General features: G+C 40.2%; 1 protein-coding gene and 2 long non-coding RNA genes across 4 annotated transcripts in view; 1 reads left to right on the top strand and 2 right to left on the bottom strand.

The window, feature by feature from the left end:
• Positions 1-1,182, bottom strand: part of LOC116688608 (uncharacterized) — an 18,682-nt gene extending 17,500 nt beyond the window's left edge. The window contains exon 1 of the long non-coding RNA XR_004331814.1: positions 1,172-1,182. This is a non-coding gene — a long non-coding RNA (uncharacterized LOC116688608). The remainder of the gene's footprint in view (positions 1-1,171) is intronic.
• Positions 1,183-4,300: 3,118 nt separating this feature from the next.
• On the top strand, positions 4,301-8,836 carry sp7 (Sp7 transcription factor). 2 transcript variants are annotated; one of them, XM_032514749.1, is made up of 2 exons: positions 4,301-4,420; positions 5,971-8,836. In XM_032514749.1, exons 1-2 carry the CDS (start codon positions 4,385-4,387, stop codon positions 7,315-7,317), a joined length of 1,383 nt encoding a protein of 460 aa, XP_032370640.1. In that variant the 5' UTR covers positions 4,301-4,384; the 3' UTR covers positions 7,318-8,836. The 2 variants fall into 2 exon arrangements, with proteins under 2 accessions (XP_032370640.1, XP_032370641.1); XM_032514750.1 differs by having other exon boundaries at positions 4,323-4,405.
• The window catches only part of LOC116688607 (uncharacterized), an 11,475-nt gene continuing 4,565 nt past the window's right edge, over positions 4,316-11,225 (bottom strand). Inside the window, exons 3-4 of the long non-coding RNA XR_004331813.1 lie at positions 4,915-5,016; positions 4,316-4,399 (exon numbers count right to left, since the gene is read on the bottom strand). This is a non-coding gene — a long non-coding RNA (uncharacterized LOC116688607). The remainder of the gene's footprint in view (positions 4,400-4,914; positions 5,017-11,225) is intronic.

The following is an 11,225-nucleotide window of genomic DNA, read 5'->3' as shown; positions in this document are numbered from 1 at the left end:
ACAGATGAGTTTCATCAGGAATGAAAGTGATCAATTGTATTCGCAAAGAGCGTTGAATGGAATCCAATCCATTTTTTGTGGTAATTTGTTTAAAAACAAACTATATATTTCAGATATAGACATTTTTTGAAGGGGTCAAATTTGACCCGAGGACAACAGGAGGGTTAAAGAACAACTAAACAAGACTAAGCACTTGGTAACAGACAGTTTTCAATACCAGGTTCTATAAACCCATTTTTTACGGTACGATTAGGTTTGGTACCCAGACCTATAGAGTAGTGAATGTAAATAGACATCTGCCTTTGCATGCTTCATCACTTGTCTTCTGATTCCATTTCACACACTTGAGTGTTCGGTACGCAAGAACTTACATTACTTAAACTCTCAACACCAAGGTTTTCATTCCTGTGTTTTCTTAACAGAATGTTAAGACAATGAGTATCTCCTCTGTAGGAAAACAAAATGCCAACTCACTGCCATCACTTCAATCAAACTTGTTACTGGGAGTGGTTTCATTTCCTACAGCGCAGAGAAGAAGAAGAATCTCTGCCAACGTGAAACAGAAGCTTTGCACGGAAAGGTTGACCACTGGTGACCAAGATGGAGACAGTCTATGTCGCTTCCTGCTTTTTTACCAAAGTGAAACAATTTCTGAAAAGAAAAAGGCTGAAAATTCTGCCAATGATAAAATGCACAAGAAGTTGATGGCATGGCTTTAGAATACCTTATTATTTATTTTCAAAAAACAAAATAAAAAATTAGCAAACTGTGTCTGTTCACGATGTGAAACTGTGTGACAGTCTGGTATGTGGCAGACAGCCTGCATGCACAATAAGGACTACAACAAAGTATTTTTAAGTAATGAAATCAATTAAATGTAATCATATTGTAGACACACTCCTACAGTATATGCCTGCAAACAATTTTATTATAAAGTGCTTATTGTTTGAAGATTTGCTTATTTGTATTACCAAAGGTGAACAAAGGTGTGTGCTCTTAAATCTAGCGGTGTCAGGTGCAGCCAAGGTTTAAACAGTCTTATATCAGAGGAAAACATGCTTGCACACTGACTGAAAAGAAGAGGCTTTTTCTGCTCATTGCATGAATTGAAGCTTATGCAGAAGCTGAATACAACAAGACAAGCTGAATTTTATCTATTGAGACCACTCACTAACTATCAAACCCACTAATCAACTCATCAAAACAAAAAAGTATATCTAGTTACTTGAGCTCCCAACACAGAGACACAGTTCAGAGATCTTTGATGTATACCCAGAATCCTCTGAGGGCAACTGGCCACATTGTAAGAAATAGGTGCAAATGCTTCCTTGAGTTATATGTATGTCATCAATTGCCTAGTTGGACCAAAATCAACTAAAGCATAGAAAATGACTTTAAAGTTAAAAAACATGATTGTTGTTAATCCAGCAATCTCATGCCACTTGTTGCATCCACTACAAAAATCTGGACCTACTACTACAACTGATAGTTGTCATATGGACAATAACTAACCATACAAAACATATAATCAGCCTTGGGGAACATAATCGTGCCCACCCAACGCCCCGAGGTTCATCAAGCCTGCAGTGCCTGTACCTACCCAAAACTCTAAACCACACAGAGCAGAAAATAGTAAATAGAGTAGAGAAAGCTTTTTGAAGAGGCTGTTAAGAGCTTAACGCATTTTCTAATTATAGATCTCACTTGCTCTCTTTTGAAGAGAACTGTAAATGGGAAAACGCCAAAGTTTTAGATTACTACAAGTCTTATAAAAATGAGGAAAAGCGGGGTATTGCGGACCACTTTTGCGGCAAGATAGGAGCTATATATCTCCCCTCTCATTTCACTTAAATGTAAAACATTTAAAGCATTAATGAACACCAAGAAGAAAAGGAACACTTCACTTAAAGATGTACAACAGTAACACATGTGCCAAATGAGAGGGGAGAGAACTGCCTAAGAAAGTGTGAAAGGACTGCCACGTATCTGGATGGACGGACTGAGAGACCGACAGACGGATAGATGGATAGACAGATAGATCAGTTGTCGTCAGTTTTCGTCAGTTTGAGATGAAGTTTATATGACTGCGAGCAAAGCACAATCCCGTGTGCAACAGTGTAAACTACTGCATGTAGCAGCCTTTGTTCTTCTACTCTCACCCCTTCTGAAATAAGAAAATAAAGGGATGAAGGTCAGATGGAGAGCAGACTGCCAAATATAGCCGCTGTGTTCATGTGAGGGCCAGACTCTCCAGAACGACAAGCCCAGCTCTGACCATGCCCTGTAATTGAGGAGAAAATAAGGACAGAAATTATATGTTTATTTTCGACAACAATTTTAATCTTCTGTGCTCTCCTTCAGAAAATGAGACGCCCACAAAAAGGCACTGAGAATCTGTCTCAGCCGAGACTGAAAGTTGAGTTGTTGACTTTGTCAACTAATAAATTCAATTCTGAAAAATGCCTTTTAAATCGCAAAGCTGACTTTTAAAATGTATCTTTAGTTTGTAAACGTTAAAACATTTAATAATAGAATATTAAATTAGATGACTTGGAACATATGAAATAAAAGCATATATTTTTCTCACTAAATACATGTTAATTTTTTTAGATTTGTTTGTATGTTCTGTCAGAAATGATGTTTTGTCCCTCCGTGTGTTCAGTGTGATTGATGCTACACCCTAAAATTGCTATGAAAATGACTGCATTCAAGACTACATTTATATGCTTTCTTGTTTATTGTATTGATATTTAATATACGTAAATGTATGCAAGAACAAAATGTGTCAGACACAAAAAAGACTTGGGTTTGTGTAATTATTTTCTAGCTTATAAATAATGAAATAAAGATAAATTATTATTCTTTGAAATAGCCTATTTGATAAAGCTAAAGGTGTGTAATGAATCAGTATAGAGTTATGGTTCTAGTCGTAATTTTAAAATGGTTTACATTTAGTTTAAAAAGAAAAAAAGACCACTGCAATTAGCTTACATGGGGGTTGGGGATAAAATATAATAAGTCACCAAAATAGGAAGACTACATTTGGTCAATCAGCTTTTTTATTTACAGTTGGAGAAAAGTGGAACTTTATTCCACTTCACATTAGAGATTGTGCAAGTCCCAGCAGTTTTAAAATGTCTTTAAAGACTTGGCTGAAGGCAAAACAACTATGAGATCATTGATCTTTCTATAACATGGCATTTATTCCATATATTTTTGTATACGGGTTTATATGTTATGTAATACTTGTTATATGTTGTTAAGTTTCTCTCATTTTTGATAGTATTGTCTTGCCCAGGGGCCGCAGATGTAACTTAGCTGTAAAGCTAACTCTGATACAGGGCTTGAACAGTGCATAGTCCCTGACTAATAAACTAATAAACTAAATAAGACCCATAGGCCTACATATTTTCCTCTTAAATATTTTCAACCAGACTCGATATTTAATTATGGCAGACAGTTAATTGGACGATTCAGAAATAATAATAAAAACGACCTTATATCTTTTACATTTTCAAACTTTTTCAAACATGTTTTGCTCTTTTCATTAAACGTCTTGAGGAAACAACTTCCATTAACACCCCCCCTCGGGAATTCGCATTTTGAATTCATTTTATTTGATGTGATAATCTCTTCTTTATTTTATTGAATGACATGATCCTTTCCTGCTTCGCTTGTTTCTGTAGTTCAGTCTCTTTAACTATCACAGTTAATGTCTAAAAAGGCAGTTAACTGCATTTAAGAATATTGGAAACAGAAAGAGGGTTGAAACCAGAATAATAAAAATCTCGGATGGAAACCACAGGCTCGGTCAACTTAATTTCTTCTTCTTCTATGTGGCGTAGGCCGAGGCTACATGTTCTTTTGTTATTCTTCCTCTCTCAGGAGGACACCGCGAGAGAGCTTTGTGCTCGTATATAGTAATGTTTCTAACAGCATGACTACAAGTAACAACATGTCGCAATGTTATTCGGAAAGATAATTATCTGTGAGATGATGTTAAACTGTAGTCTTTGCCCTCAGACTGCACTGGACTAATCCCAGTGGAAAAATAATGCCAGTGAAACTGAAATAATGTCCACATGGTGATTGATGAGTAACCCATTCATGCATTTATCTTGAAAAATGATTCGACACTCTCCGTTTGGGGAGATGGCATGTCCTCTTTCTATCCACCAATCTCCGTCCAGCTTCCTCCATCTCTCTCTTTTTATTGCCTCTTAGCGAGTCTTCAAAGAGCCCATAGCCTATAATTAGGGGGCGGGCTCCCCGTGCCTCAAAACACTTCCCCGCGGGAGTGCCCAACTTCTTCCAAACTGTCCCGGGACTCTGAGCTGCGCTTCTCCCGCTCCCCTCAGCTTCCTTAGGATTTAGTTTCTCAGGGATGGCCGCATCTATTCTGGAGGTAGGAAATGTAATTGTAAGTAGATTTTTCTTCTTCTTTTTCTTGAATACAAACTCAAACTTTTGTAATGTGAATGCAGTTGTAATTCCAGCTGGAATGTATGTTAAAGTCATGCAAGTTGAAATAAGGAAATCTACAGCAGTTTGGTTTGAAGGTAGGCTAGTCTGAAGAGTAATGTGTGACTGAATATAAATCTGTGACATAATGAAAATCATAATGCATTAATGAAGAAATATCTTAGGTCTTACTGGTGGTGAGTTAAAGCAAATTAAGGGGAGCTGCTGACTGAGTTTGATCCAGTGCTGAACAACTTTACAACTAGGATTTACATTTCCTCTAGGCATAAGGAATTAACCCTATATCAAAAGCAGCAAAAATAAAAGTATCAAGATACTTAAACAACAAGTTATCTAACAAGAGCACAAGAAGCTGTAGTGGATGGAGCAAAAAATGAAGAGCACAGCAGAGATTGTAAGAGCTGAGACAGTCTGCGATTAAACATAATTTACCTGAAAACTGGGCTGACCACGGGGCTGTTGGAAGAGAAGGAGATGACCACTAATCGCCTCTGAATAGAGAGTCAGTCTGAATGGAAAGATCCTGGACCATGTCTTAAATATGTGATACTATTCTATTGACACCCATTCAAAGTTATAGGCTAGGATTTTTAAAAAAATGTAGTGCGCCTGGAAGGAAAAAGATAACTTCCCAACATTTGTTTATTCCCCATAGGATTCTCTCAATAGTCTTATGTTGATACATCAGGTAATTATCTATTTGAAGTACAATAACAACTGTCAACTCACCGTTACATATTGAAGAAAAACACGGTAAAGTTATGTGGAAATATTAGAGGAACAGAAACAGGGATTTTTCATTACTTATATCCTTGTCTACAGTCTGATATGTTGTGCAATGGTGTTTATATAACCTGCCACATGGAAAAGGAAATACTAGAAAAGTATTACATAAAATGTGAGTGAAATTCCTTTGGCAGTGAAAAGATTCTGAATAAAATCATCAACATGATGACAAACAGACACGATGGCACATCAAAAATCTATAAGAAACTTTAACAGAACAATAGTGAGACCATTGCACCATTGTCTTGTCTAAATTTTCAATTCCACAGTGACACGAGAGGAAAAGAAACATGTTTGACGAGATATCTGTGTCCGCTATAATTGAGACACAGTTACAGTTAGCACATATACATTTACATGATCACACAATGTTTGTTCATGTATGTTGGAGACTGTGAAGGCAGGTGAAAAAGGTTTAAAGCAAACATGAATGCAGAATTAAGTATAGCTTGTAAAAAGTGATAAAAGGAGTATGGGAATTCCTTCTTTGCTGAGAGAGCATAACCTACACAAGCATAAACATTTGCTGCTTGAAACTGCCGTGACCACTTTGAAAACGGAGAGAGCAGGAATAACCAGCGGTGGCATTCTGACATAAGTTTTTTATTAGAGTTGACACTGACAGAAGCAGCAGCAGCAACAAGCAGCCATTTCCTGCAGCCAGACAGTATCTCATTTACTCCCCTGTCTCCTCCTTCCCAGGAAGATGCACGCTATGGCTCCAGTCCTCTGGCTATGTTAACTGCTACCTGTAACAAGTTTGGCAGCACAAGCCCCATCAGGGATTCGGCTACACCCGGTAAGATCAGCAGCGCTACTCCAGTCAAGAAGTCTTACATCATGACCTCTGACCTTCAGACAGCAAAGAACGGGCGGACCGCAGACGGCAGTGGCCTGGCGGACTCCTACACTGGCTCCTTCACCACAGCTGGAGGAGGAGGAGGTGGCGGGCTGCTTACCCCCACTGGAAGCCCCCCTCCTTCAGCCGGAGGCTACACTACAGAATATAACCCCTTCTCCCACTCCTTCCAAACCTCCATCTCCCAGGATCCGTCTCTTTTAGTGTCCAAGGCCCACGCCACGGCCGACTGCCTCACCAGTGTCTATACCTCGCTGGATATGACACACCCCTATGGCTCCTGGTATAAAGCTGGTATCCACCCTGGCATTACTGCTGCTCCAGCTAATGCCACGTCCTCTTGGTGGGATGTCCACCCCAACTCCAACTGGCTGTCATCAACTCAGCCCCAGGCGGACGGAGGTCTCCAGGCCTCCCTGCAGCCTGTGGCACCCCAGGCCTCTCTAAGCCCACAGCTGCCCAGTTACAGCACCGACTTTACACCACTCAACCCAGCTCCTTACCCTTCTGTGGGACTGGGCTCCTCCTCACACCTTCTCCAGCCCTCTCAGCACATGCTGCCCCAGGACATGTACAAGCCCAAGCCTGTGCAAAGTGCAGGGCTGATTGAGAGTCCCATGGGCCTAAAGCCTGCTAGGGGATCAGGAGGCTACGGAGGGGGTGCACCCACCAGGTCCTCATGTGACTGCCCCAACTGCCAAGAGCTGGAGAGGCTGGGGGCCTCGGCTGCATCCCTGAGGAAGAAGCCGGTCCACAGCTGCCACATCCCAGGCTGTGGGAAAGTCTACGGCAAGGCCTCCCACCTCAAAGCCCACCTGCGCTGGCACACTGGCGAGCGGCCCTTTGTTTGCAACTGGCTCTTCTGTGGGAAGCGTTTCACCCGCTCGGACGAACTGGAGAGGCACGTGCGCACCCACACGCGGGAGAAGAAGTTCACCTGTCTACTGTGCAACAAGCGCTTCACGCGCAGCGACCACCTCTCCAAGCACCAGAAGACCCATGCGGATTCTGCAATACAGGGCAAAGCTGTAGCTGTGGAGGGAGAGACAGATCCACGGAGTGAGGAGACCACAGAGCTCAACACCAGCTCTGTACCCACCAATCCTGTCACTGACCAAATCACCAACGGAGATGAGAAGGCTGGCACACCTAATGGAGTTGAGAACACCAGTGGACTGTTGGAGATCTGACTTCATTAAGTCCTCTATCCAGTACTGTGTGAGACGTGGTGGGTGTTTTATGGTGGAAAAATTCACCTTTTACATTAAAAAGACAGTATTTTGTTTCCAGACATGCAAAGAATATCAGACCATGTTTAAAAAGACGTGTCAAGATAAATGACTGAGCATGTTGCAGGTAGCAATTGCTTACTTTTCTCTGGAACACACACACACACACACACACACACACACACACACACACACACACACAGACAGACAGACAGACAGACACACAGACAGACACACACACACACACACACACACACACACACAAACACAAATATGAGCAAGCTGCATACATACACAAATGCACAAATGTATGCAGGCAGACACAAATACACACATAAATATGAGAAACCAAGGCATGATGTAAATGGAAACAATTAAAACACACATATGTGCACATACAAAAGCACAGAAATAACTATGAGCAAATGTGCAAGAATATATGTGTGTGTGCATATACACACGCACACACATGCACACACACACACAAACACACACACACACACACACACACAATTTCTGCCTTTCAAATGAGACAAACCACTGGGGAAATTTAATCTGCAAAAGCAGAAGGAAAAGAGCTCTGAAGCCGCAAAAGGAAAGTAGTTTTAGAAGGAGACTTATGGTTAGGATGATGGAGTTGATGGAGCATTGCATGCCTAGAGAAAAATCCGATTCACAGCTGTACTTTGATACTTATTCATTATTCTTAAAACAATCAATGGATAGACTTACTTACTGCTTCTTGTTGCCAAAGACATTTTGAAGTAAAATGTTTTGCATTTCATTTTTGTTTGCATCTTACTATGTCTAATTTAATTTCATATTTACATAAATAATCTAATTTATGTCTTAAATTATACACATGGAAGATTATCTTGCACCCTGCAGGAAATATAATGCCTGAATTAATGCAAGATGGTTAAAGCTGGCCAAAAAGAAAAGAAAATGCATTAAATTAAAGACTTTTTTTTTTCCTTATTTATTAGTTATAACATGGAGTTTGGGGCTGTGTTTTTAAAGATTTATTTATAGATCTTGAAGTTAGATGTGCGTGTAAACTATTTCTATATAATCTCTCAATTGTGAAATCTTCCACACCTGGCAAAGTAATGATTAATAAGGGTTCATCCTTGTTTGTACATACTATATATTACAACAATATATAGATATTGTTAAGGTGTGTTATTTTTCTACTTTTTTAAGTATTTTCTATATTTTGTGTAACTTTCCACGATGAAAAAGACCTCTGTGTTGCAACCGTTTAAAGAAACATAAACATAAGAACTGAATTTGTTATTCATAATTTTGCTCATCGTAGAATTGAATTACCACTGTTTTGCTGACTTGTTGTGAAATGAGTGTATAAGATATTGTAAATAGTGATTAAGCATTAAACCTCGTAAAGGTGAACATTGTAAAAGTTGTGGTGTGGAATCATGACAATTGTGGTGCTTTCAAAAGTAAAGAAATTTCAAAGGCATCTTCTCCACTGGTGTTATTCATATGAAGCCTAAAGGTGTTTGATGGAGAAAATTAAAAGCAGTCGCTCCTTGAGCATAAAGCTCCCTCCTCCACACCTCATCCCCTCCTCTCCTCACCCACTGTCATTCTTTTCATATCTTCCTATATTTCTACCTCACCGTGGCCGACCAAATACTTTCATTATCTTTAGCAGCACAAACAAAGCCGTCCACTGAAGTGAAGTCTTAACTCCACACAATGACCCCCTTTCAGACAGCCACTGTAGTTACACTCAAGACAATTACTCCACTCTCCAGCTTGAGAGGGGTAATTACTGAGAGCGATGCTCCAGCAAAGTCAGGACAGAGGAGAAGAGGGGATTAGGACAGAGGAGCTGTGGTTGTATTGTTTATTGAGGGAGGCGGTCAAACAAAGGACCCCAATTAAGGCAGGATGCAGGACGAAAGACGTGATGTGGAGATAAGAATGCGGTGGGGAAGCTGAGCTGACCATCAAGTATATTTAAGTTTATCAAAAATCTCCAATTTGAGACCGTGCTGCCACTGTAGATGACATTAAAGTTGAAAAGATAAAGTGGAACTTGGTGGGTCTTTCTGTCCAGTCATGTCAATCAGGTTATATTAAAAACTAATACAATTACTTGAGGTGGTTGGACTGCCCACTTTGCATAAAAAGAGTGATAGCATCAAGTAAAACTACTAAATGTAGCAGATGTGTTGTGTACAATGATAGTGCCAGACAAAGAATTAGTCAAAGAGTGAATCTTTATAATAACATAATAACAGGTCATTGTTAAAATACCGTGCAAAACAATTTCAGATGTATTTATTTTATTAATTTATTCATGTATTTTTTTAAATATGAAAGTAAAGATTTTCATCACAGTTATGAAGATGTGTACAGCTGGAACCCCCCTGAAGCTATACTGACTCCCCTGTCGTAACATTTACACTTCCCTCGCTGCACGGTTCCAATTTAGGGCTTCTAATGAGCTGTAGTTGAGGTCAATTTATATAAAACGTCCCAGGGCCGACTCTGTCATCAGGGACCAACATGTTTATGGTGGTCTGAGGTGGGCGCATGGTTGAGTCCACAACATAAAAGGCATAAGGGGAGCAGAATGGGGTATGGGTAGGGTGTGTCAGGCCAGCAAGTGAGGGTGGGGGGTTAAGAAGACGGTCAGTGGCTTTAAAAACCTCTGCTGCTACTGGTATTTTCTGCCTTTTTAAAATACACTCCCTTAGCAGTGGTGGTGGCATACTGTAGCCTTAACTTTATTTTTACTTCTTTTATTTAGAAAGCCAGGAAACATTAAGTGTTGCTTTAAATAAGGTCATAAAAAGAAAAATATACATGCAGTCAGTGACACATAGGGTCAAAAGTAGAAGCTGGACAAGCTGTTCCATATGGTTTGCCCACTCGTACCCCTGTACTCAATTTACAGAAACACATCACATCACATCACACACGGACTTGTTGGACTTAAAAGGTTGCTCCAGACGCACCAGTTAAAGCCATCACACAGCCCATTGCCCACCCAACTAACATGAAGGAGCAATTTTAAAACATTTAGCCTACTAAAGCAATGTTTAGTTTAGCCATAAGACTTGATGAGTTACATAAACTTTATGAATTACTCCAGGGACTTTCTGTGATTCCAGCTGTTCCAAATGAGAGAACAACTCATCATGATGTGTTGAAGAAAATGCTAATGAATCTCCATTTCCTGTTATTATCTGGTCCTAACTGAATAGTCAAGTAAAACAATGGAACTGTGCTTTGACACAGCCACAGGCACAAGGAGTGTAGGGCTGGGGGTTGGGGGAGAGACAAAAGCACAGGTGTTTGCAGGTGTGACTGGGTCTCTGTGCCAGAACGGGGCGTGAAAGGGAAAAGAATGTCAGCATGCCCAGAGTCTCAGCAGTCAAGGCATATGTAAAAACAAGATAAGGCTTTTTTTTGTTAAGGGAACAGGTCAACTGACCTGAATAAACCATAACATGACCTGAAGTGAAGGAGAGGTCAGGCTAAATAAAATGGGTGGAAGAGGAAAACACAACAGATAAGAGAGGTTAAGAGGTAAAAAGGTCAGGCTATCATACAGATGTACTTATCACTTTTAGCCATCATTTACACAAACAAAAAACAGAATCAGAAAAGGGTGTATTGCCAAGTAAGGAATTTGGTGGGCTAACAGCAACCATGTTACAGAAAAGTACAATAGATGTGCCTCAGTGATTAAATGCTTTTCTTCTTGTATGCAGTAAACTCGGTAGGATTTTGAGTCCAGCTGATGCAACAATCTTGTATCCCTCAGCACCGCTTCCTATCTCTCTTCACCGAGTAATTATTACACTGGTGATGGAGGTTAGACACCCCCCCCCCCC

Source organism: Etheostoma spectabile, chromosome 4 (genome assembly GCF_008692095.1).
Source record: "Etheostoma spectabile isolate EspeVRDwgs_2016 chromosome 4, UIUC_Espe_1.0, whole genome shotgun sequence".
NCBI lineage: Eukaryota > Metazoa > Chordata > Actinopteri > Perciformes > Percidae > Etheostoma > Etheostoma spectabile.
This window is presented reverse-complemented; position numbering and strand designations above follow the sequence as displayed.